Source organism: Trachurus japonicus, chromosome 11 (genome assembly GCF_045865225.1).
Source record: "Trachurus japonicus isolate A0001 chromosome 11, Traja_1.0".
NCBI classification, from domain to species: Eukaryota; Metazoa; Chordata; class Actinopteri; order Carangiformes; family Carangidae; genus Trachurus; species Trachurus japonicus.
In genome coordinates this window covers 1,223,639-1,251,259 of record NC_140917.1, presented here as the reverse complement: position 1 = coordinate 1,251,259, position 27,621 = coordinate 1,223,639, and the positions used below count along the sequence as shown (strand labels likewise).

Below are 27,621 nucleotides of genomic sequence, written 5' to 3'. Positions count from 1 at the left end.
CTCCTGTGTCCAAAACACATGAGGCTTCACTTTTAATTCAAACAAATGAATGCGACAATTGTTACATTTCATCAATGAGACTAGCATTTATCTCCTAAAAAGAATGTAACTACGCGGCGGTAAACCTTTAAAACCCTGCGGGTAAGTTAATTAGCGGTCGTCTTTACTACCGGGACGAGGTCGGGAGGTTGGCCGGCTGACAAGCTCTCCGGACGGGTGGTGTCTCCGTGACGAGCCGCTGATCTGCTCTGGAGCTTCACTTCTCCGAAAAACATCGGAGCAAACGTCTAAACAGCCTCATCTGGATAAACCGACCGCACATTGGAATCTAAACAGCTCCTTTCTCTCATGAAAAAATATTAAAACTTAACAAAATGACGTAATAACAGCGCTACAGCGAGAAATAAATCAGCTGCCGGTTGCCGCAAGATGCATTCTGGGAAACTTGCCATAGCCCTCGGTCCGTAGTGTGCCCCTGAAAAATCTCCGTTTCGAGGGCGAGATAGCCCTACCACTTCCCCCTAACCCTCGTCTGAACCAGAATCGGGACACCCCTACCACTTCACGTGAACACGCAAAACGAAGGGCTAGGGCCACGGGCTCTAGGGCTGAGGGGAGAATCGGAATTCGGCCTATGAAACATCCAGATACCTCCATACTGCTCGTCCGTACTGACCCAAGTGTCCTGAAGCCAAGACATGAAAAAGTTGTTCTGAAAAAAATAATTTGATCCCAGTGGTTCTGTTGATATTTGTGCACATGCGCGACATTTGCTGTGAGATGTTCTTCTGTGTTTACATCCACGGTTTATAACTATAGGCACTCTAACAAAGATGAACGAACATCTCGCGCTCATGCGCACAAACGTCAACAGAGCCACTGGGAGCTACTGCCACAACAAGGCTGAAAACAGAGATCAAATTAATTTTTTCCGAACAGCTTTTCATGTGGCAGCTTCAGGACACTTGGGTCAGTAGAGAGGAGCAGTATGGAGGTATCTGGATGTTTCATAGTGTGTGTTTGGACCATTCTAAAGTGAACTCTATCCGCCGCCATTATATGAAAACCCGTCACCAGCCGGACCCCCCCTGCAACTCCTAAAGCATTTTGATGACGATGAAAGTTCTCCAAACCCTTCGTTGGCATGACGGTGAGTAGAAAATTGGTGAGTTATTTATTTTGGGCGAAGTATCCCTTTAATTGTTAAAAATGTGTTAAATGTTTGAAATATTTGCAAAAAATTAACATGTTAACTTTGACACACTAATGTTTATATTTTCTTATATATATATATTTATAGACAGTGAAGCATGAAGCAACGGGGTAGCTGTTATTAATGGCTAAATAAACTATTTACATATAGTCAGGAATCATCAGGTGACTTGTATGTGACAGACGGTTCATACAGATTTCCTCTCTGCTGTTCATTCTCAGATTCAGAAAGTCCCAACAGTCCTGAAGACGATGATCCAAAATCCAGGTGTTTGCTCTTTGCCTTTGAAAGCATCGTCACTGTACTTTCAGTCTCTAAACCAAAAAATACGTGTTGCAAAAACCTGTTGATCACATGAGACTGAGAGGAGAGATGAAACCACAGATGATTTCCTCCCGCAGGATCTCAGTGACACTCTAAAGGGAACATCTGAGGGACGATGCTGCATCGTTGACTGAGCTGATGGACAGGTGTGTGGCAGCCGACGAGTCCATGTCAGACAAGTTGCTACTCTGCAGCCTGGACTCCTTCTTCTTCAGCTGGCCCTCCCTCGGCTGTGGAAAAACCCAGGTTGAAAGACTGCAGCTCTTTGGCCTCCTGTTGGCCCGGCTTCTGCCCCCTGGTGGCCTGGAGAGATGTGGCAGCACACAGACAAGAGACTTCAGTTCAACACACAGGAGCTGAGAGCTTCATGTCAGACAGAGCTCAGGTCAACAAAGGAGAGTCTGGTACCTTAAGGATGAGACAGATGACGGTGATGAGCAGCAGCAGCAGACCAAGAGTCAGGACGACCAGTCCGATGATACGACCCGTTGGATCTGATGGATCTGATGAGACACATTCAGTCATCACGTTACATCACATGACATGAGTACAACAGCTTCATTAACCTGGCAAATCCAACCTGGTGCTACAATTTACTAATATTTTAGGTCTAATAGAATATATCGGAAGATTTTCTTTTGAATTGCTCCTGTTTTGCAGCAATGATGAATGGGAGCAGACCGATCTTACGCTGTTTGGGCTGTTTACATCCCACAAAACCACAATTTTTTTCCACAGACAGCGTCAGATGGCTGTTCAAACATGCACAGGGATTTGTTTACTCCAAGAAAGCCAACATTTCAGTAAAAAGAGCTGCAATACAAAGTCTTGTTGGATGTAAACAGTACTATACAGAACTACTGCATAACAGTCTGAGACATTAAAAAGAAAATCTTCAGGGGCGGTGTTTAGCTCAGTTGGTAGAGCACCCGCCCCATGTGTTGAGGCTGAAGTCCTCGCTGCAGGCGGCCCCGGTTCGAGTCCCGCTTCGGACGGCCCTGTCCTGCATGTCATTCCCCCCCATCTCTGCCTCCCATTTCCTGTCACACTCTCAAATGTCCTATCTAATAAAGGCATGAAAAAAGCCAAAAAATATACTTTAAAAAAAAAAAAGAAAATCTTCAGATTCATTCTTTTAGACCTAAAGTATTAGAAAACTGTAGAACAAGGTTGAATTTGACTGGAATTGTCCTTTAATCGGACCTCTGTGATGTGTCTGAAGTGACCTCAACATGTCAGTTCTTAGAGAATAAGCACAGACAGGTGAAATGTGCTTCAACTCACCTGAGACGGTGAGGGACAGTCGACGGCTCTCAGAGGAGAAGTTGTGAGAGAAAACGTAGAGGTGATAAACACAGCTGTAGTTTCCTTGGTGGGCGGGCTCTGCAGCAGGAAACAGGAAGGAGGCGGAGTGATTGACAGCTGGCTGGGTGTAGTTGTCCGTTGTGTTGGAGGAGGTGAAGGTGAGCTGGAAGGAGCCTCCTGGGTACTGTGGCTGGATGGAGCAGCTGATGGTGAAGTTGGAGCCCATCAACACTCCTGAATAACCCTGCTGCTGGGCCTGGGAGACCCCGTACATGGAGGACACAGAGATGATTGGCTGGACCAGCAGGTCTGTAAACAGAGAGATGAAATCAGTTTCTAAAAGTACTCTAATCTTCACTGAAGAGATAACAAGACAATATGTATATTTTGGGGGGCTTTTGCCTTTAATCAATAGTGTAGAGAGACAGGAAATGGGGAGGCAGAGAGAGGGGGAATGACATGCAGCAAAGGGCCGCCCGAGTCGGGATTCAATACGGGGCTGGCTGCAGTGAGGACTGTAGCCACTGCACATGCAGCACCGAGCTAAATGACGCACCTAACAAGACAATATTGATCTTAATTTAGGGCTGCAGCTAACAATTATTTTCATCATCAGTTAATGTGTCGATTATTTAAACGATTAACGATTAGTTGTTTTTTTCAATAAAATGTTAAACATTTTTGAAAAATAAAAATCAGTATTTCCCAAACCTCAAGATGACGTGTCCACAAACCAAAGAGATGCTCAGTTTGTTGTCGTAAAGAAACAAAGAAACCAGAAATATTCACATTTAAGAAGCTGAAATCTGAAAAATTTGACTTTTTATTCTTAAAAAAACGACAAACCGATTATTCGAATATCAAAATAGTTGACGATTAATTTTATAATTAAGTATTGTTTGTTTGATTAATTGTTGCTGCTCTATCTTAATTATTCTATTATAAATCAACAGTAAACTGAACTCCCGGTGCAGTTATAATTAATTATTAATTTTTATTACTGTAATTTCCCATCAATGGGATCAATAAAGTATCTATCAATCAATAAATTAATACGAAAACAAATACAAATGAGGTGCACGAAAAAACAAGCTAGTCGCACCAAATTTCCCTCTGTTGTATTTTTATTTAGATTTAATTAAATGTAGACCGTGTTGATTGAAGCTGCAGCCAACGTGTCTGGCTGTGGTAAATAATCCTCAGAATGGGTTTCTCATGGCTCCAATCCCGTTCTTCCTTTGGAGTGAGCAGCGTGTCAGACACACAGCCAAAAAACATCCAGAGAGCATCGTGGTTCACCGATGAGTATGATTTATGGTCAGACAGGAAAATCTAAATAAGATGTAATATGATGCTTCTGGTGGAGAGACTATGTGTCTGTTCAGTCCAGTGATGCTGCATTAATTGGATGGACCAATTTATGATAAAGTTGTTCTACAACTTAGGTTCAGTGGAGACGACCGACTGTCACTGTAGTATACGGAAATATTACTAACTGAAGGACTTACCTGAACAGGTGATCTCCACAGTGGAGGAAGAGGAAGCTGAATCTGAACACTCCCTCAGGGTTGATCCATACTCAACACAGCCAGTGTCGATCTCCCACACAGACCTCTCTGTGGACTCCTCTCTTCTTCTTATTGAAACAGCAGAGCCACAGTCCAGCTCTCTACAGGCTACAGATGCTGCCTTCAGGTTCCAGTAGCTGCTGTCCACTGGTCTCCACTCTCCTTGTTTCATCTGCAGTTCACCTGCACAGCGACTGGCTCCTCCCACCAACCTGACAGGCTCTGAACACAGAGAAGAGAGTGAAGAGTAAAAGAAGTGAGTTTAATTAAAACAGAAATGAAGCAAATCCAACCTGTAGCTCCACTTGTACCTGAGCAGGTGAGTCCAACAGCTTTGCCAGGTGAGCAGCTGGTTCTAGTTGAGCCTGAGCTTCTACAGTCCAGGAGAGCTGACTCGTTGCCTCCACACTGGAACTCTTTGGTCCACATTGGAGCCTCCACTGCTCCATAGAGCGCCCCCTGGAGGACTGAAGGAGCCCCACAGCCAAGCTCCCTACAGACCACCTCTGCATCCTGCTGGTCAAAGTCATCTTCACACACTGAGGACCACCACTGGTCAGACTGGTTGGACTTGACCTCCAGTCTGCCTGAACACGCACTGGTCCCATTCACCAGCCTGACAGAGTCTGCAGAGAGAGACACAACATAGACAGGACAGATTATGCACTGCTGATGTTTGTATCAAAAGAGTTCATATATCATGAAATATTAGAAAACAAAGAAATTCTATATAGAATCAGATGTTCAGCAGCAGTGACCACCCCCATATAGTCAGAATGGTATCTTTTTTCATACGCATATTGTGCGACGATTTGACAACAAGGTTGGCAGAATCAGACTCAACAAATCGACAATTCAGGGTCTATCCTATAAACACTGTATACAGTATACTGTATGTATACACAGTATGTGTATATAAAAAGTGACTTCCAAAAATTCACACCACTTTTTTAAACACGGTTTGAAGCTAAATGTGACAAAATGTTGCTGTTATTTTCAGCATGAGCAGCTTTACAAACGGCACCTCATATACACATAACAAAGATTAAACAAAACAGTAAATGATCGGCTCTGACCTCCCTCAAGTGAGACCCTAAAATGTGGACATAACATGGATACACAATATAATATGCGTGTTAATCCATTAAACGAGGCCCAATTAAACACAAAGGAGAATGGAACAAGGAACATTGCTGATCTCTCCCACAGAGCACATTGATGAGAGGGAGAGTTTTGTTGGGACAAGGGCCTTGATAGAAACGGGGTTACCCCAAAAAGGAACGCAGGGAATACAGGCTCATTAAAGAAGACCTAAGCAAGATTTTTACCATGGCTATGCTACATTTTTACCTTGATTAAAAAGCTCCGGAGTAATTGTGATACATGACCTGTAACTTGTTACGAGTGAGAATGTAGTTTCTTTGCCTTCCACCTGGTGTCTCATGGCTGAAAACCAACCTTGCAACATCAGTGTACCTGGCCACCGCCCCGGTGTCCCGCTCTCATCTCTGCGGCACCGCGATGCAAACGCTCTGTAACCCGCAATCTTTGGTTTATGACAGTAAGACTACACAAGCATACACGTCATAACATTGTAGGCCTATATATTAGGGATGGGACTTTTTGTCGACAAATCGACAAAAAATCGACACATGCTCCCCTCGACAAAAAAAATGGAGTGTCGAAATGTCGAGGGGGCGCGGCTTGTGGGATTTCCATGTGTAAATTGCCTTTTGTCTTTCAATATTTCCTATTCAAATAAACAGCAGAAATTGCCACTTTTCCCCTAATGAAATAAAATATTTTAAATAAAACAAATCCACTTTTTCTAAATGGGATAGCTACTTGACCCTCATTCTGCTTCACATGTGACGGGAGCGTGCGCGCATGCTGACAGGCGACAGAGTGAAGAGATCAGCTGTCCAGGCTCCCTGCAGTCTAGGTGATGGTGCTGTTGATGACGAGTCCGGCTCCGCAAAAAGGGCAAAACCATCGGCAAAACATGTGGATGCAATGGTTGCATTCTTCGTAGAGGACCGCGGACATGCACGGAAGAAAAAAAAAGAAGAAAGAAACCGAATGCGTGCTGCCTCGTCCGCTCGTGCCGACAGCAGCGTTAACAAACCACAACAAAAGCACGTGTAGCCCCCCCCCGTCCGCATATCTGCTGCTGCTGTTAAAAAAAAAAGGGCCGACAATTCGACAAAAAGTCAATATCGTCCGGCTGCGGACACAAATGGGCGTTACTGTCGCCCCGTTGTCGAGGCCAGGAACGCCCCCTTCGCAGCCAGGAACGCCCCCCCCCCTCTCCCCTTCTTCTTCGTCTACCCGTGCTTGTCAACATCCGGGGGTTAATAGCTGGGTTAACATAGCCACATCCGCTAGTCAGTTTATACGACAGGTAGCGTAGAGCTACCATTAGTAAGCTAAGCAAGATAAAGAACGTTAATTTTAATTTAATCTTTCGTTTGATTTACATAGTCAGTTTGATTACGATCGAGATTTTTTTTTAACTTGATTTAACCTAATGGATTAAATTGACCGAATCTGTTCCCTTCGTCTTGACTAGGCTACTCGTTCTGTCCTCTTTTGATCCTCCTCCATGTTTTTCTTTCCTTTCCTTCATCCTTCCTTTTGACCCATCTGTTCAACTATCTTACCTCCATTTACCTTCCTTTCCTCCCAGGTTGGCATTTCAGTCTTTCCAGCTCACATTCGTTACAACAGTAACAGCTGTACAGTATAAGTAACTTACTGAAAATAAAGTTGTTTTAAAACAGTATTTCATTTCAAGAGTTTATTTCTCCACGTTTTGAAAACACAACATCATTTATTTCATTCAAAAGTATTTTTTGACAGTATTCCAAGAGTTCATATTTTTTCATTCATCAATAATCACACCCATTAACAAACTGAAGTGTTCTGAAAGCTCTGAATTTGCTGTTCATATCATTTACATGGAGCTGGTAAGCTCGCTGCTGAAAGGTCACCACTAAGAACATCCACTGGAAAATGAAAACATGAGTCTGTCTTGTGCCGGTCAAAGAATGTCATGGTGTGTGCTTTTCCAAAACTCCTCATTGTCACTTCAACTAAATTCACTTTACAGAAACTGAAAACACTAACACTGCCGGAAGACCTGAGGTCCACAGAGAATGGGTTATGTTAATATTTTTAAAAGCAGACTCAAGACCCACCTCTTTAATTTAGCTTTTAACTAACGTCTTAGTTTTATAGTCAAATGATATTTTAGCCAATTTTTATCCTCATTTTCTTTTGAGTTCATTTTTAGCTATTTTTAATAGTAGTCCTTTTATTTTATTTTTCTTTTTACTTTATTTTATACATTTTTATGCTCTTAGTCTGTGTAGTTTTGTTTAAATATTTCCCAACTACAGTGGTTTTATGTTTTATTTCATGTCTCCAGTGTTTCCTCAGCCATCTGTGCTGGGGGCTGTGATCGGCTCTCGCTGGGATGTCTCTGACTTGTGGTGCTTGTGGTCAACCCGATGGAGGATCTATATTCAGCACATCCTCCCTTAATTCAGGCTGCAGATTGCTGAGGGATGGTGGGCAGTACTGCAGGGACTGCAGATGGATGCAATCAAATGATACAAAGCCACTTCTGTGCATTACCTCTGTGTTGCGCACACAGATATCCAACTCGCACCGTACCTGATGGTTGGGCCCCGATGTCAGCTTCTGCACATGAATGGGGGCACTATTGCTGCTAAAGGATTTTACGACAGCGAAGATGCCCCTTTCAACATCAAGAAGCTGGCATGGCAGATGACGGGTGGCTGTAATGTCCTGGACTGTTGTTGGGTGGCGTCGTCTCATATGTAGCTTCATATTTTTTTTATTCATTACAACCGGGCACTTTGTGCACTTCACCTTCCTAACTCTTGAGCGTTTACCAACAGATTTTAGTGGCTGAAACTCGTCCTCTATTGGGGCATGCAAAGTGTACAGTGGTCCTCCTGAAGGCGATGGAGGAAGAGGAGGAGGTTGACCTGGTGCTGGCTGCAGTGGTCCTCCTACAGGCGACGGAGGAAGAGGAGGAGGTTGACCTGGTGCTGGCTGCAGTGGTCCTCCTACAGGCGATGGAGGAAGAGGAGGAGGTTGACCTGGTGCTGGCTGCAGTGGTCCTCCTACAGGCGACGGAGGAAGAGGAGGAGGTTGACCTGGTGCTGGCTGCAGTGGTCCTCCTGAAGGCGATGGAGGAAGAGGAGGAGGTTGACCTGGTGCTGGCTGCAGTGGTCCTCCTACAGGCGATGGAGGAAGAGGAGGAGGTTGACCTGGTGCTGGCTGCAGTGGTCCTCCTACAGGCGATGGAGGAAGAGGAGGAGGTTGACCTGGTGCTGGCTGCAGTGGTCCTCCTACAGGCGATGGAGGAAGAGGAGGAGGTTGACCTGGTGCTGGCTGCAGTGGTCCTCCTACAGGCGACGGAGGAAGAGGGGGAGGTTGACCTGGTGCTGGCTGCAGTGGTCCTCCTGCAGGCGACGGAGGAAGAGGAGGAGGTTGACCTGGTGCTGGCTGCAGTGGTCCTCCTGCAGGCGACGGAGGAAGAGGAGGAGGTTGACCTGGTGCTGGCTGCAGTGGTCCTCCTGAAGGCGATGGAGGAAGAGGAGGAGGTTGACCTGGTGCTGGCTGCAGTGGTCCTCCTGAAGGCGATGGAGGAAGAGGAGGAGGTTGACCTGGTGCTGGCTGCAGTGGTCCTCCTGAAGGCGATGGAGGAAGAGGAGGAGGTTGACCTGGTGCTGGCTGCAGTGGTCCTCCTGAAGGCGATGGAGGAAGAGGAGGAGGTTGACCTGGTGCTGGCTGCAGTGGTCCTCCTGAAGGCGATGGAGGAAGAGGAGGAGGTTGACCTGGTGCTGGCTGCAGTGGTCCTCCTGAAGGCGACGGAGGAAGAGGAGGAGGTTGACCTGGTGCTGGCTGCAGTGGTCCTCCTGAAGGCGATGGAGGAAGAGGAGGAGGTTGACCTGGTGCTGGCTGCAGTGGTCCTCCTGAAGGCGATGGAGGAAGAGGAGGAGGTTGACCTGGTGCTGGCTGCAGTGGTCCTCCTGCAGGCGACGGAGGAAGAGGAGGAGGTTGACCTGGTGCTGGCTGCAGTGGTCCTCCTACAGGCGACGGAGGAAGAGGAGGAGGTTGACCTGGTGCTGGCTGCAGTGGTCCTCCTGAAGGCGATGGAGGAAGAGGAGGAGGTTGACCTGGTGCTGGCTGCAGTGGTCCTCCTGCAGGCGACGGAGGAAGAGGAGGAGGTTGACCTGGTGCTGGCTGCAGTGGTCCTCCTACAGGCGACGGAGGAAGAGGAGGAGGTTGACCTGGTGCTGGCTGCAGTGGTCCTCCTACAGGCGACGGAGGAAGAGGAGGAGGTTGACCTGGTGCTGGCTGCAGTGGTCCTCCTACAGGCGACGGAGGAAGAGGAGGAGGTTGACCTGGTGCTGGCTGCAGTGGTCCTCCTGAAGGCGACGGAGGAAGAGGAGGAGGTTGACCTGGTGCTGGCTGCAGTGGTCCTCCTGAAGGCGATGGAGGAAGAGGAGGAGGTTGACCTGGTGCTGGCTGCAGTGGTCCTCCTGAAGGCGACGGAGGAAGAGGAGGAGGTTGACCTGGTGCTGGCTGCAGTGGTCCTCCTACAGGCGACGGAGGAAGAGGAGGAGGTTGACCTGGTGCTGGCTGCAGTGGTCCTCCTACAGGCGACGGAGGAAGAGGAGGAGGTTGACCTGGTGCTGGCTGCAGTGGTCCTCCTACAGGCGACGGAGGAAGAGGAGGAGGTTGACCTGGTGCTGGCTGCAGTGGTCCTCCTACAGGCGACGGAGGAAGAGGAGGAGGTTGACCTGGTGCTGGCTGCAGTGGTCCTCCTGAAGGCGACGGAGGAAGAGGAGGAGGTTGACCTGGTGCTGGCTGCAGTGGTCCTCCTACAGGCGACGGAGGAAGAGGAGGAGGTTGACCTGGTGCTGGCTGCAGTGGTCCTCCTACAGGCGATGGAGGAAGAGGAGGAGGTTGACCTGGTGCTGGCTGCAGTGGTCCTCCTGAAGGCGATGGAGGAAGAGGAGGAGGTTGACCTGGTGCTGGCTGCAGTGGTCCTCCTGAAGGCGACGGAGGAAGAGGAGGAGGTTGACCTGGTGCTGGCTGCAGTGGTCCTCCTGAAGGCGACGGAGGAAGAGGAGGAGGTTGACCTGGTGCTGGCTGCAGTGGTCCTCCTGAAGGCGACGGAGGAAGAGGAGGAGGTTGACCTGGTGCTGGCTGCAGTGGTCCTCCTACAGGCGATGGAGGAAGAGGAGGAGGTTGACCTGGTGCTGGCTGCAGTGGTCCTCCTACAGGCGATGGAGGAAGAGGAGGAGGTTGACCTGGTGCTGGCTGCAGTGGTCCTCCTGAAGGCGATGGAGGAAGAGGAGGAGGTTGACCTGGTGCTGGCTGCAGTGGTCCTCCTACAGGCGACGGAGGAAGAGGAGGAGGTTGACCTGGTGCTGGCTGCAGTGGTCCTCCTACAGGCGATGGAGGAAGAGGAGGAGGTTGACCTGGTGCTGGCTGAGGGTGGCAGGTGCTGAGGTGTGTGAGCAGTTTGCTTCGCCTTGTAAACAGCAGACCACAAGCACAGCAGTGGTAGTGGGGCTCTTTTTTACATCCCAGTCTGCATGTATACATTACTAGATCTGAAAGAAGACAAAAAACAAACCAGGCTTTAATATCTGGTCCAAACACATGCTTTCTTGACCTCCGTGTGATAACAACAATGGTTATGACAGCAATGTATGAGCAAGCAGTAAACATACCTCCATGCTGTACCACTGTTTTTAGGTGTGATTGTAAATGGGTCTCCACTTTAGCAAAATCACCCTTATAAAGTGGGCAAAAGGGGCAGCGAAAAAATTGGCATCCATCCTCTTGACTTCCTCTTGTTGCTTGGAGCTTGTGGCCACTCGACAAAACTGACAGATGTAGCTGTATATTATAGACATATGAAAAACATTGGTCAGTTTCAATTTAGTTTCATCCTTCTAACACAAACACAAAGTGTAATGTTTCTTCAATGATTCGATTTGTCTAAACAGTGATAGGGCGTGAAAAATATGATTTATATAGCTAAACTCTCATTCAAATTACGTGCAGGTTTTCTTCCCGGACATAGAATGTAAACAACTTGACGATTCGGTCTATAAATAATCTACTTGTAGAAGACTGTTACCTATCACCACAATGTTCTAAAAAAGCCATGGTAACGGACTCCATAATAAAGCAACGTGGACACCACCATACTTCAAGCGTTTAATGGACAGAGCAGCGCTACCTGGAGGCTCTGCAGCCTAACGTGTGTACATATCACCAGTTTTATATCAATAAATGCATATTTTACAATGAACCGATAAGTCTGCTTTGAATTTCCCTTTCTTATAAGTTGTATAACCTGGCAGCATTTTTAATTTGTAAATTTTATGACCTACATATTTCCTAGAAGTTGCGCTTCCGGTTGTAAACATGAAACACATACGCACGTAATCAGAAACCGGGATACTTATCATGTATACAAGGAAACTGAATAACCGGGTTTCTCTAAGTTCATGTAAACACCCATACCCCGAATTTGATCAAAAATCGGGGTACATACAAAACACAATTAAAATCGGGGTACTGAAGTGCATGTAAATATTAATTCAGACTAAAAAAAAAAAATTATGGAGAAGCAATACTTTCATTCTGTAACGTTACACCTCAAAACGCACCGTGGATGTATTATTATTATTATTGTTAAATATAGCTTTCAATAAATACTCTACATATTCAACCTTTAAATTTAAATAAATGGAGCAACAACAATTGACATTGTTAAATGGTTTTTTATTATTTTGATCGCAATTATGAGTGCAGACCTCCATGAATCCGTGAAAAATAAGGTGGATAGGCTAACATAGCCGCGTTGCTTATGGACGAGATAAGGATTAGGCTAGCTGCTAATGAGCAATGCTTGTCGCTATATCGAATTTGGATACAATAACAACACAACAGTTACGTAAGTCACAAAAATGAGAATACTTTCCAGTAAATGATGTAAAAATGAGCAATAATCAACTTACTGGCGGGACCATTACGTTTTCTCCGGGAGACAGGACAGAGACGTTCGGATAGGAGAGTCTACCTCGTGGTCTACCTGTGCTTGAACGCGAAATGGCGGCGTTCCCGACCCGATCAATGTTGGTCTCTTTGATGAAATCTAACAACTGTGGCAGTAGCAGAAGTTTGTTTGAATAAAAAACCATGGTTGGACAGTAGCAGTGCTGCCTTGGGGTCAGTCTATGCACAGAAAACACCACATTTACATAAATAAATAAATACTTTAAAACGAGCCAGGCCTGTCTCAGAGCTGGCAAGACTCTCCGGTGGCATATTGAACGATTACTAAATGCCGGTAACGGGACGAGAGAGCAGTCAAAACGGCAGCTCCAAGCTAGCTACAGCGAGGGTAGGTTCATTTCCTGTTTACAAAGTAAAAGCACCTAAGCGATAAAAGGCAACGGGTATTTTATTTTGTGAAAATAACCGGAAGTGCGTTGCTCACTACGGCTAGTTTTACTAGCGCCAGAGAACGCCGACTTCGTCGGAACAAATTTGTAAACAGCGGGTATTTTGTCAGATTTTCAACACAGTGGGGATCTAAACGACCACTTTCTCGCCTGAAAATGTTTCAAATGTTGCTAAAGTTATATATTTACAGAGTTTAGCAGCAGCTAGCCGCTCGCTAGAATGCTACTTCAACCGGAAGTACGTCACATGAAAGGCTACCAGCCAGGAACGCCCATAGGCGTTCCCGTGTCATGACGGGAACGCCCCTGTCCGCAGCCAGACCCTTCTCCAAAAAGTCGACACATGGGCCTCGACTATCGATTTTCCAAATCCTGTGTTGTTCCCATCCCTACTATATATGTTATATAACGTTATCCACCACTCCATGGCGGAGTTAGGATTAGCTCACAATCACCAGGTGTGTAAACATGGAAATAAAATTTTGTGTAATTATATCATCGTTTGCATAACCCATATATATATATTAGGGGTGCAACGGTACAGGTAGCCCACAGTACGATACGTACCTCGGTTTTTGGCCACGGTTCTCGGTACGGTTTCGGAATGTGTTTTGTGCAGAGAACTTTTTTTTTCTCCCAAAATAATGTTTAAAATTTATATTATTTCTAATATTAGGCTACTACTATTTATAGTATTTCCTTGTAGAGCTCCCCTCTCTCTCTCTCTCTCTCTCTCTCTCTCTCTCACACACACACACACACACACCTGGGGTCCGTTTCAGGAAGCAGGCTCAACAAACTCTTGAGTCAAATCCCGAGCTCAGGGTTGATTGAGCCTGAGCTGGAAAACAGAACAGCTGATCAGAAATAGTTCAATCAACCCAGAGTACGTTGAGCCTGAGGGAGGCGCGTTCACCGTGAGCACAAGAAGCCATCATCAGCCTGTCAGGGAGCAGGTTTGCTTCACAGCACATGTTGCCGTAGCGACTGACTCAGCATTACGCTGATCCTGCTCTCTGAAACAGAAAACTCTGTCAGTCAACTCCTCCTGCTCGATATCGTCTTTCTATCGCACGCGAGCACGCGGATATGCGACCACACACGTGCAGTGTGCGTGGACAGAGTCCTGCTGGAACTCTAATAAAAGCTAAATGTGCTAAATCGCGCTAATAACTAATTAATTTCCCCCACGAACGCGATCAGCGACCGCTCATGCTGCCGCCTGTGTGTGTGTGAGCTGCTGCACTTTCAGGGAGTCACTGTGAGTGTATGGAGGCTCAACAGTGATTGGACATCAACTCGCGGGGGCGGGCTTTCGCCTTAAACGGCCAGGCACACACATACACGGCACAGCTGCCTGTAAAGCAGTGAGAGCTGATGCAGCTGAATCTGAAATACCGCGGTCCAAGAGCGTATTGCACCGTGCAGGCCGTACCGAACGGTTCGGTATTTTACCGAGAACCGTTGCATCCCTAATATATATATATATATAAAACATCTTATGAAACATCTTATTGATCAGCCATTTGAATGGCATCAAAGTATGGAAGTTGATTGTTTTTCTGTTTCCTGTTTCCTGTTTCCTGTCATGATGTCATGATGCAGTGAGATTGCATGCTCACACCACTGGACACTATCCACTAAATATCTTTTGAATCCTACTTTTTTTTCTGGCTTATATATTCTTTTAAGCAAGTTAAAGCAGAAGTAAGTGATATATTTGTGTTAATATAAGTCTTAAATAGTTATATCTTCCGACAGCAATCACTTACATAGAGTGTTTGGACTGAAATACGGGTCTCTCAGTCCCTCTGCTCTGCTCTGAGCCCAAGAGAAAACATTTATCGTATCCTACAGTTTTTATCCAATGAGGAGAGAGAACGGCATGCAGGGCTGTGTGTGCAGCCAAGGAACGCCGTGAATGTGGTGACGTAGCGACAAGGACTGTTATGGTGCGTTCAAGGAAACTCGTATTTTTCCGACCGTGAAGTGGTACCAGTTCGATCTGGTACGAGTTCACCGGTCAGAAGTTACGAGTGGCCGTTATAGTGACTTTCACCGGTAAAACAGGTCGGAAAAACACGAGTGGGTTGCCTGGAACGCTACAAAGTCGTAAGTTGTGACTTGAAGCTGTAATTTACGATTTCAAAAGCCTGCCTGGAACGCAGCATTAGCGAAAACGACCGGACCACTTACTTCTGCTTTAAAGGGATAGTTCAACATTTTGGCAAATTGGCCCATTGCCATAATTGCTATAGTCATAGCAGTAGGTTCGTTACCTTTAATTGTAGGTGTAAGCTATTAGTACAGCGGAGCGCAGCAGCTGGCTGCTCAGAGCTACGCTATGGAGGCTAACGGAATTTCTTGGTTTCCCTCATTAAACTCATCAAATACAAAATCCCAAAACTCCACAGCGCTTTTGTAGACAAGTTGTGACCTGCACAACCACCACGCTATGAGATAATGACGGAACGATACGAAACGGAGCCGTTTTCGAGGTAAATTCATACAAAACCGCTGATGCGCGTTGCGTTCAGGGACAGTTTTTCAGCAAGCAGTCTCCGTATTTACCCTGTATTTACCTCGAAAACGGCTCCGTTTCGTATCGTTCCGTCATTATCTCATAGCGTGGTGGTTGTGCAGGTCACAACTTGTCTACAAAAGCGCTGTGGAGTTTTGGGATGTTGAATTTGATGAGTTTAATGAGGGAAACCAAGAAATTCCGTTAGCCTCCATAGCGTAGCTCTGAGCAGCCAGCTGCTGCGCTCCGCCGTACTGAAAATAGCTTACACCTACAATTAAAGGTAATGAACCTACTGCTATGACTATAGCGATTATGGCAATGGGCCAATTTGCCAAAATGTTGAACTACCCCTTTAAGCAAAGGATTCACAAAATTCTTCATCAATTTTGGCCAGAAGATCTCTTTTTGAGGTGTATATCTGCTTGGCTTGCATCAGCCAGGCTTCCGGCCTCGCAAACTCAATCCTCACCTGATTCTATTTTACCATGCCGCCTAAAGGAAGCTCCAACAACAGCTCAGAGGAGACCATCTACATGGCTCAGGTGCGTGAATTACTTGAGCAGCAAAAGGACTTCTATAAAACACTCATTGAACAACAGGAGAAAAATTTCAGATCATGTGTTGAAATTTTTATTGACTCATCAAACAAAAGAGTCGGGGAGTTGCTGAAAGAAGTCCAAGACCTCAAGGTTAGCCTGGAATTCACCCAAAAGGAATTTCAGGACTACAAAAATTATTGCAAGACATGGTGTGATACCTGTAAAGAAACTAAGAATGATGTTGAAACAGTCTGCAAAAGCCTCATCTCACTCAATGACAAAAGTGACTACCTGGAAGGACAGTCAAGGCGTAACAATATTGTCATTGATGGCATTATTGAGTCAGCTAACGAAAAATGGTCTGTCTGATTCTGAGGACAAAGTGAAGAAACTACTATCTGAGAAGCTCCAGATTGACCCACACAAGATTGAGTTGGAGAGGGTCCACAGATCGGGGAAGCCGTCACCATCCTCCACCAGGCCTAGGCCTATCACTGTCAAACTTCTACGTTATAACGACAAACTGGAAGTCATCAGCAAAGCCAAAGCCCTGAAAGGTACGAACATTTTTATTAATGAAGATTTTCCTGAAGCTGTCCGACAGAAGCGAAAAGAACTCCTCCCGGCCATGTGGGCTGCCAGAGAGCGGGGGGAGATTGCCTACCTACGGTATGACAAACTTATTGTTCACCCACCATCCCAGAAGCCTGCACCAGGTCAAAGAAGTAACAATGCCCCAGCATCAAAGCATTAGAAGCCATGTACTTTATGCATACACATTTACATATATTCACATCTAGAGTACGCTTACACTTGCCCTGACATGCATACACACATACACTCACAACCCCCCCCCTCTCTCTCCTTCTCTCTCTCTCTCTCTCTCTCTCTCTCATTTTATTTATTAACCTCAACATGTTGTTCAGTATTTTTTTGTACCCATTAACACTCTCATTCTTATGTCTATAATGCACCAAAGCTCTCTTTGTTATCACTGTCAGACTCAAACTTCCTCCTCCATCATCCAGTGCTCTTGTTGTAAAATGTGTTACCACCTGAGATGCACACCTGTCAGTGAACATGAAATGGACAAATGGAGTTCCTGGACTTGTGTAAACTGCGTATCTATGTTTCCTTATCATGATGTTAACGATGATGGTCTGATGGCTGATATAAATCCTGATTACAGAAGGACAATTACTTTTGATCATATGGTCTTTAATCCTTTTGAACTGAACCCACAGAGTGATACAAAATTTATGGAGCCTTTTGATCCTGATTCTAATTTCTTTAACTCACTAAATTCAAAAGTTTTATCTTGTGATTATTTTAATATTAATAGATTTAATGGCTTATTATCTGAGCCCCAAACAAAAATATTCTCCACTTTTCATCTAAATATCCGTAGTCTCTCCAGGAATTATGACTCACTCTGTCAATTTTTGTCTTCATTAAATCATGAGTTCTCAGTGATAGCTTTTACAGAAACTTGGTTAACTTATGAATCCACATCTTTCTACAGCATCCCAAATTATCATGCTCTCCATCGTTGCAGAAAGACTAGAAGTGGTGGAGGTGTATCTATATATTTACATATTAAATTTAATTACAGTCTTAGAGATGATCTTATGTTGAATTCTACCTGTAATGATGTTGAATCCCTTTTTCTTGAAATACCCTCATGTGATGATTTTTCTGGTAAAAATGTTATCATTGGTTGCATCTACAAGCCTCCTGATACAAACATTGGGGATTTTAATTCTAGTCTTGCTTGTGTCCTAGAAAAAATTAACTGTGAAGGTAAAGTATGCTTCCTCATGGGTGACTTTAACATTAATCTCTTTAAAAATGTGTCTCATTCCCTTACTGCTGATTTTCTGAATTTACTCTATGCCAATTCCCTATACCCTCTAATCACTAAACCTACTAGGATAACTCCCTCATCAGCAACTCTGATTGATAACATATTTACCAACTCTCTCAGTGATATATGGAGGTCTGGTGTCTTTTACTGTGATATATCTGATCATTTTCCAGTATTTCATCTTACTACAACCACTATAGAAAAACAACAGAAAATAGAGAAATTGCCAAGGATGCGAGTCTTCAACAAAAGAAATATTGACAAATTTGGGAAGCTGATTGGTGATGTCCCATGGGATAATGTGTATATGCACGATGATGTTGAACTTGCTTATCAGTCATTTATGGCTATATTCAACTCTGTCTTTAACAAATGTTTTCCACTGATTAGTATGCTCACCAAAAAAGAAAAATCATTCAGCAAACCCTGGTTTACTCCAGGTCTTCACAAGTCTGCACTAAAAAAGAATAGAATGTACAGAAAATTCATGACAAATCCATCTCCTTTGAATGCTGCTAACTATAAGAGATATAGAAATAAATATAATCATTTAATTAGAATTGCAAAGAAAAAATACTACACTACTAAATTTGATGAGGCTTCAGATAATATTAAAGAAACATGGAAAGTCATCAATCAGCTCCTGCATAGGAAAAAGACATCAGCCACTTTCCCCTCTCAGTTTACTGATGAAAATAGAGTTTATACAGACTCATTTGATATTGCACGTGCTTTTAATCATTATTTTGTCAATATTGGGTCAGCTCTGTCAGAGAGGATACCTCCAACCGGGTCTCCATCTGAGTAGCTGAGGGGTTGTTATCCCTCTCTCCAGAGTTTTGAACCTCCTACTGAGAAGGAGATCATGGACATTGTTGTCAATATGAATGATTCTGCTGCTGGTCATGATGAGGTCAGGACATGTGTTATCAAAAAATTTATTCCCTCATTTATCAAGCCCTTGACCTATATATTTGTCAAATCTGTAGAGTCTGGAATGTTACCTAATGACCTAAAAATTGCTAAAGTAACCCCTGTATTTAAATCTGGTGACAAAAGTTCTTTCAACAACTATCGCCCAATCTCTGTCCTTCCATGCTTTTCTAAGATTTTGGAGAAATTGATTTACAATAGAATGATGATCCATCTGCAGAAGTTTAACATCCTCTATGAACACCAGTATGGATTTAGGAAAAATTATTCAACAGAAATAGCTGTGCTCCAACTAGTAGACAAAATTCACACTGCGCTAAATAATAACGAATATGCTTTGGGAGTTTTTCTCGACTTATCCAAAGCTTTTGATACTGTTAATCATAATATTTTACTACTAAAACTGTCACACTATGGCTTTACTGGAATCACTTATAAATGGTTGTACAATTATATTCATAATCGTCAACAATATGTTATCAATGGATCGACATCTGATAGGGCGACTATAACATGTGAGGTTCCACAAGGTTCTGTTTTAGGACCACTCCTATTCCTTATTTACATCAATGATCTGATTGCAGCGTTATCCTCCATGTTCCCTGTACTTTTTGCTGATGATACCAATTTATTTGTTTCACATTCTAATTTCTCCACACTGATGGCCAAAGCAAAGTCTGACTTAGAAAAAATCTTCAAATGGTTCCAGACAAACAAATTATCTTTAAATTTTAAAAAATCTAATTTCATTGTATTTTCTTCAAAGAGCAAAAAATACTGTATATCCAACTCTTGTCTCTCCATTGGTAATAACGCTATCTCTCAGGTTTCATCTACACTCTTTCTTGGAGTTTTAATTGATGAAACCTTAAGTTGGAAGACTCATATTCAGTCTATCTGTAATAAAATATCCAGATCTGTTGGTATCATTGGCAAGATTAAAAGTTTGGTTCACCAGAAGTGCCTATTAACCCTTTATTATAGCTTAATGTATCCTTACCTCATATATTGTAATGTAATTTGGGGAGCTACCTATCCCACTCATTTACACATGCTTTATATTCTACAAAAAAAGTTCTGTAGAATTGCTACCAATAGCAACCACTTTGAACCCTCTGCCCCTCTCTTCAAACAGCTCAATATCTTACCAATTTTTAATATAAACATATATCAAACTTGTACTTTCATTTATAAAATTGTTTATATGCCTGTATCATTCTCCATGCCTTGTAAAGATTTTTTTCTGACTAATAGTGATGTTCATAAATATAATACTAGACATGCCAAAGATTTACACCTTCCTATGTTTCGTACCAAGCTTTGTCAATTTTCTGTTAGATATAAAGGGGCCCAGCTTTGGAACAGCCATATTCAAATTGTATTTCAATCCACCTCCCTGCAGAATTTCAAACAAAGGCTCCGGTCATATCTGATGAACCAAACTCATACCTGACTGCAATTGTCTGTTCTTCTTCCACTATAGTGATTTTTTGAGCACAAGTGCACACACACACTTACCCCTTGGACGCACTGCACGCGGAAGCTGGGCGCGCGCACTGCGCGCGGCTTCTCGGGCGCTTGGGTGGTCGCACTGGGAGCATACTTCTCCTCTCTCCGCGCCGGTCAGACATCGACTGCAGTCGTTCATACTCGTATTCACTCGGTTTTCCACACACACGTCATTTTAAACATGTGTCTGTGTGTCTCATGTGCAGACGCAACGGTCAAATATGTATAGATGGACAAGCAACAACTTAGTTAATCATCATTTAATTATTTTATTTTGAAAATTGACCGGATTCTCTCGCCTTTTCTGTGCCCGACTTCCTGTCTGGTACGACCACGTCTGTCCAGCTTGACAGACGGCGCTCTCGGCGCTAGAAATGAACCGAACTGAAGCGCTCCAGGCGCGCGCACTGCGCTCCACAGCGCGAGATGTGCGGCCAGGCAGACCTGTTAACATGTGCGCCGAACTGAAACTCCCTCCGCTCCAGGGCGCTGCGCTTCGGTTCCGCGTCTAGTGCGTCCAAGCTGTTACACATACACACTCACATTAATTTGGGGTCCGCCCGCTATTCAGACATCCCGCTATTCCGATATGTCACTATTTAGACATCCCGCTATTACGACATCCCTCTATCTAGACATGCCGGTAGTCCGACACTTTTTGATACCGCTATTCCGACACGTCTTTTTTTTTTTTTTTTTTTTTTTTTACAGCTGCGATACCCAGGCGCGTCTCTCTCTCTCTTTTCTTTTCAGCATGTCTATCACTGGTTTGATGAGGGAGTGATGTTCTTAATCTCAACAACTCAACTATCAAGCAAACAAAACTGACACATATGATAAACAAACAGAACTATGCTGCAGTTTGTTTGTCAAGTTAACCTGTCACCTTCAGCACCACGGACAGCGCCGCGGATGAGCCGCGGAGCTGCAGCTGTGAGCGTCTGGGCTCTGGGCTTAGGGCCTGGGGCCTCATTTATCAAAACTGTAAGTAAGCAGTGTAAAACTGCTGCTACTAAATGTTTTGCTTAGGCCTACGGTGAAAAGACAGCCCAAAATATTTACACCTTTTTCAGATCTATCAAACTGTGCGTGCACAACTCTGCACCTCAACTTTGATAACTGGATCCAAGAATGGTGGTGAACACACCTCCGTCCCCGGAATGCCTAGACACAACCATATGGTCAGCACGTGCATATTAATTAGCCATGTGCGCTCTGTGGAGCGACAACAAAGTGACAACGAAGACAACGGGCGGAGGGAGGGGGAAAGAAAGCGAGATACATGGCATCGGGCAATAAATCAGGCAAAAACCTCCCAAATCTCAACAAAAGGGAGCAGAAAAAAGAATAATCTTATGTAATCTGCCCCTTTATTCCAGACAATCTTTTTTTTCTTCTTTTACTTAATGTAAAGCAGCAGGATAAACTCAGGTGACAGAATAACAACAGTCTCAGCCCTGCAGATCAGTGTCCGCTGCTGCCGGTGTGTTTTTAAACTTGGAGGGTTTGTTTTTTCTTCTCTAATAGGCCTATGTATTTGTGTATGAGTCTCGGATGAAAAAAAATAAATAAATCAGAAGGACACGTCTGACTATAACGTAATCAATCAATGTCGGAAAAGCGGAATGTTTGAAAAATAGTAAAGTGCCGCTACTCCGACAATGAAAAAAAAAAATGTCGGAATAGTGGGACGCTTAAAAAATAATGTTAATGCCGCTATTCCGACAATTAGAAGTCAATGTCGAAATAGCGGCATGTCTGAATAGCAGCATGTAACCCATTAATTTAGTTATGTTCTATATTGTGATTTTTGTAATTACTTTTGTTTTCTGATTTTATACTTTTTATATTTTGTTTGTTTTGTTTATTATTGTGGTCTCTTATTTTTTGTTTTTATGAGGTGAGATTTCTCTTATAAACCCATCTGGGTTTCTTTAATCTCACCTGCACAACTGGTTTGCTGTTTTTATGCTGTTTTTTCTTCTTTTGTCAATTGTGCAAATAAATAAAATCTAAAAAAAAAAAAAAAAAATGGTTTGTTGACTAAAGACATTGCAATATTAAATGACTTGTTTTCAGAACTTCACTCACATACAAAAAGAACATGTCACTAAACGTTTCTGCACCACAACAAAGGAAGGAGACACTAAACCTGACTGTCACTGGTGATGTCACTGAAGGACTTACCTGAACAGGTGATCTCCACGGTGGAGGGAGAGTAATCTGAACCTGAATATGAACACTCCCACAGGGTAGATCTAGACTGAACACAGTGAGTGTCGATCCCCCACACATCCCTCACTGAGGACTCCTCTCTTCCTCTTATTGAAACAGCAGAGCCACAGTCCAGATCTCTACAGGCTACAGATGCTGCCTTCAGGTTCCAGTAGATGCTGCCCACTGGTCTCCACTCTCCTCGTTTCAGCTGCAGTTCACCTGCACAGCGACTGGCTCCTCCCACCAACCTGACAGGCTCTGAACACAGAGAAGAGAGTGAAGAGTAAAAGAAGTGAGTTTAATTAAAACAGAAATGAAGCAAATCCAACCTGTAGCTCCACTTGTACCTGAGCAGGTGAGTCCAACAGCTTTGCCAGGTGAGCAGCTGGTTCTAGTTGAGCCTGAGCTTCTACAGTCCAGGAGAGCTGACTCATGGCCTCCACACTGGAATTCTTTGGTCCACATTGGAGCCTCCACTGCTCCATAGAGCGCCCCCTGGAGGACTGAAGGAGCCCCACAGCCAAGCTCCCTACAGACCACCTCTGCATCCTGCTGGTCAAAGTCATCTTCACACACTGAGGACCACCACTGGTCAGACTGGTTGGACTTGACCTCCAGTCTGCCTGAACACACACTGGTCCCATTCACCAGCCTGACAGAGTCTGCAGAGAGAGACACAACATAGACAGGACAGATTATGAACTGCTGATGTTTGTATCAAAAGAGTTCATATCATGAAATATTAGAAAACAACACGGTGATGACAAGGTTGGCAGTAGAATCAGACTCCTCTAAATGAAATCGACAACGATTCAGGGTCTACCATATATATATATATATATAGGCTCTGACCTCCCTCAAGCGAGCCCCTATAATGTGGACATAACACGGATACATAAACCGATTGAATGAGGCCCAATAAAACACAAAGGAGAATGGAACAAGGAACATTGCTGATCTCTCCTACAGAGGGAATACAGGCTCATTAAAGAAGACCTAAGCAAGATTGTTCCCATGGCTATGCTACGTTTTTACTGTACCTTTATTAAAAAGCTCCAGAGTAATTGTGATAGTTAAATACATGACTTGTAACTTGTTACGAGTGAGAATGTAGTTTCTTTGTCTTCCACCTGGCGTCTCATGGCTGAAAACCAATCTTGCAACATGAGTGTACCTGGCCACCGCCCCGGTGTCCCACTCTCGTCTCTACGGCACAGTGCCGCAAACGCTCTGTAACCCGCAATTTTTTGTTTATGACAGTTAAGACTACACAAACATACACGTTGTATCATTGTATATATGTTATATAACGTTATCCACCGCTCCATGGATCGATTTTTCGCCGGCTTCATAAAAAAAAAATGCACTTGGCCAGGCGGAGAGGGGAAAAGCGACCAGACTTGTAGACTAGTTCCTCTTTAGGAGTAGCTCAACAATAAGTAAACATGAAAATAAAATTTTGTGTACTTATATAATCATTTGCATAACCCCTATTATATATATATATATATATATATATATATATATATATATATATATATATATATAAATAAAACATCTAATGAAACATCTTGTTGATCAGCTGAATGGCATCAAAGTATGGAAGTAGATTTGTTGACTAAAGACATTGCAATATTAAATGTCTTGTTTTCAGACCTTCATTCACTCACATACAAAAAGAACATAACATGTCACTAAACGTTTCTGCACCACAACAAAGGAAGGAGACACTAAACCTGACTGTCACTGGTGATGTCACTGAGGGACTTACCTGAACAGGTGATCTCCATGGTGAAGGGAGAGGAAGCTGAATATAAACACTCCCTCAGGGTAGATCCAGACAGAACACAGCCAGGGTTGATCTCCCACACATCCCTCCGTGAGGACTCCTCTCTTCTTCTTGTTGAAACAGCAGAGCCACAGTCCAGCTCTCTACAGACTACAGATGATGCCTTCAGGTTCCAGTAGCTGCTGTCCACTGGTCTCCACTCATCTTGTTTCAGCTGCAGTTCACCTGCACAGCGACTGGCTCCTCCCACCAACCTGACAGGCCCTGAACACAGAGAAGAGAGTGAAGAGTTAAAGAAGTGAGTTTAATTAAAACAGAAATGAAGCAAATCCAACCTGTAGCTCCACTTCTGTCTTGTGGTAGCATGAAGAATTACACTGGTATAAAACATTAGGGAGAAAACAAAACCTTGATGTGCTGATGGAGCAAACCCTTCGATCTGCTGGAGATGTTCACAAAGTAAATGGAGATTTGTTAGTGGTTGTTCCTCTTCCATAAGCAGCAAACAGACCAGACTCAGATGATCTGGAGGCTCAGCAAGTCAGTAATGTGACTCTCAAAATCACTCTATTGCAGGACCTTCAGTAACCCTTGTAAACTATCCTCAATCCTGAAATAGATCTATGTAACCCCTTTTTCCCTTAGTGTTTATAAACTACACTGTGGTCACACCCAATAAAATAAAACAGGCCCTAGGTTCTCAGCTAAAGATGGTGAATTCGCTGTGGTTCTTATTTAAACACCCCTCCTTGAACCGCCACCTTACCGTGGTGGAGGGGTTTGAGCACCCGAATGATCCTGGGAGCTATGTTGTCCGGGGCTTAATGCCCCTGGTAGGGTCTCCCAAGGCAAACAGGTCCTAGGTGACGGGTCAGTCTAAGAGCGGTTCCAAAACCCCTTATGAGTGGAACAATATCAAGGACGTTCACGTCGCCCGGATCGGCGTCACCGGGGCCCCACCCTGGAGCCAGGCCTGGGGTTGGGGCTCGCAGGCGAGCGCCTGGTGGCCGGGTCTCCGCCCACGGGACCCGGCCGGGCCCAGCCCGAAGGAGCGACGTGGGCCCGCCTTCCAGTAGGCCCACCACCCGCAGGAAGGACCATGAGGGGCCGGTGCCGTGTGTTTTGGGTGGCAGCCGTGGGCGGGGGCCCAGGCGACCCAATCCCCGGACAACGACTCTGGCTTTAGGGACATGGAATGTCACCTCGCTGGGGGGGAAAGAGCCTGAGCTCGTGCGGGAGGCTGAGAGGTATCGACTAGAGATAGTCGGGCTCACCTCCACGCACAGCCTGGGCTCTGGAACCCAACTCCTTGAGAGAGGCTGGACTCTCTTCCACTCTGGAGTTGCCCATGGTGAGAGGCGGCAAGCTGGTGTGGGCTTGCTCATAGCCCCCCAGCTCAGCCGCCATGTGTTGGAGTTCTCCCCACTGAACGAGAGGGTCGTTTCCCTGCGCCTTCGGGTCGGGGATAGGTCTCTCACTGTTGTCTCGGCCTACGGGCCGAACGGCAGTGCAGAGTACCCGGCCTTCCTGGAGGCCCTGGGAGGGGTGCTGGAAAGTGCTCCAACCGGGGACTCCATCGTTCTGTTGGGGGACTTCAACGCTCACGTGGGCAGCGACAGTGTTACCTGGAGAGGTGTGATTGGGAGGAACGGCCTCCCCGATCTGAACCCGAGCGGTGTTTTGTTATTGGACTTCTGTGCTAGCCACGGTTTGTCCATAACGAACACCATGTTCAGGCATGAGGGTGTCCATCAGTGCACGTGGCACCAGGACACCCTAGGACGGAGGTCAATGATCGACTTTGTAGTTGTGTCATCTGATCTCCGGCCGTATGTCTTGGACACTCGGGTGAAGAGAGGGGCTGAGCTGTCAACTGATCACCACCTGGTGGTGAGTTGGATCCGCTGGCAGGGGAGGAAGCTGGTCAGACTTGGCAGACCCAAGCGTATCGTGAGGGTCTGCTGGGAACGTCTGGCAGAATCCCCTGTCAGGGAGGTCTTCAACTCCCACCTCCGGGAGAGCTTTGACCGGATTCCGAGGGAGGCCGGAGACATTGAGTCTGAATGGACCATGTTCTCCACTTCCATTGTTGACGCGGCCGTCCGGAGCTGTGGCCGTAAGGTCTCCGGTGCTTGTCGTGGCGGTAATCCCCGAACCCGGTGGTGGACACCAGAAGTAAGGGATGCCGTCAAGCTGAAGAAGGAGTCCTACCGAGCCTGGCTAGCTCGGGGGACTCCCGAGGCAGCTGACGGGTACCGGCAGGCCAAGCGGACGGCAGCCCGGGCGGTCGCGGAAGCAAAAACTCGGGTCTGGGAAAAGTTCGGGGAGGCCATGGAGGAGGACTACCGGTCGGCCTCGAGGAAATTCTGGCAAACCATCCGACGCCTCAGGAGGGGGAAGCAGTGCTCCGCCAACACTGTTTACAGTGGAGGAGGGGAGCTGTTGACCTCGACTGGGGATATCGTCGGACGGTGGAAGGAATACTTCGAGGATCTCCTCAATCCCACTGACACGCCTTCCGTCGAGGACGCAGAGGCTGAGGACTCAGAGGTCGATTCATTCATCACCCAAGCTGAAGTCACTGAGGTAGTCCGGAAGCTCCTCAGTGGCAAGGCACCGGGGGTGGATGAGATCCGCCCTGAGTACCTCAAGTCTCTGGATGTTGCGGGGCTGTCGTGGCTGACACGCCTCTGCAGCATCGCGTGGCAGTCGGGGACAGAGTCTCTGGACTGGCAGACCGGGGTGGTGGTCCCTCTCTTCAAAAAGGGGGACCGGAGGGTGTGTTCCAACTACCGGGGGATCACACTCCTCAGCCTCCCGGGGAAAGTCTATTCCAGGGTGCTGGAGAGGAGAATTCGGCCGATAGTCGAACCTCGGATTCAGGAGGAACAATGCGGTTTTCGTCCTGGCCGTGGAACGCTGGACCAGCTCTACACCCTCCGCAGGGTGCTCGAGGGCGCATGGGAGTTTGCCCAACCAGTCCACATGTGTTTTGTGGACTTGGAGAAGGCTTTCGACCGTGTCCCACGTGGCATCCTGTGGGAGGTGCTCCGAGAGTATGGGGTCGGAGGCCCTCTGCTGAGGGCTGTACGGTCCCTGTTTGACCGGAGCAGGAGCTTGGTTCGCATTGCCGGCAGTAAGTCAGACCTGTTCCCGGTGCGTGTTGGACTCCGGCAGGGCTGCCCTTTGTCACCGGTTCTGTTCATTATTTATATGGACAGAATTTCTAGGCGCAGCCAAGGGCCGGAGGGGGTACGGTTCGGGAGCCACTTAATTTCATCTCTGCTTTTTGCAGATGATGTGGTCTTGTTGGC

The 27,621-nt window shown here is 45.6% G+C and overlaps 1 protein-coding gene across 1 annotated transcript; it reads right to left on the bottom strand.

Moving 5' to 3' along the window:
• Positions 1 to 1,026: 1,026 nt before the first annotated feature.
• Positions 1,027 to 24,308, bottom strand: LOC146977861 (CD5 antigen-like). The gene is made up of 8 exons (XM_085790617.1): positions 24,290 to 24,308; positions 22,866 to 23,180; positions 22,489 to 22,776; positions 4,722 to 5,036; positions 4,351 to 4,632; positions 2,822 to 3,151; positions 1,946 to 2,040; positions 1,027 to 1,840 (listed from the first exon to the last, which is right to left on the bottom strand). Exons 1-8 carry the CDS (start codon positions 24,306 to 24,308, stop codon positions 1,721 to 1,723), a joined length of 1,764 nt encoding a protein of 587 aa, XP_085646743.1. The 3' UTR covers positions 1,027 to 1,720.
• Between the last annotated feature and the right edge of the window lie 3,313 nt (positions 24,309 to 27,621).

Coding starts and splice junctions, on each gene's coding strand:
- LOC146977861 (XM_085790617.1), bottom strand. Junction 5,037..22,488: donor CGTGGAGATCACCTGTTCAG/GTAAGTCCTTCA, acceptor CTCTCTCTGCAG/ACTCTGTCAGGCTGGTGAAT. Junction 1,841..1,945: donor TCATCTGTCTCATCCTTAAG/GTACCAGACTCT, acceptor ACATCTCTCCAG/GCCACCAGGGGGCAGAAGCC.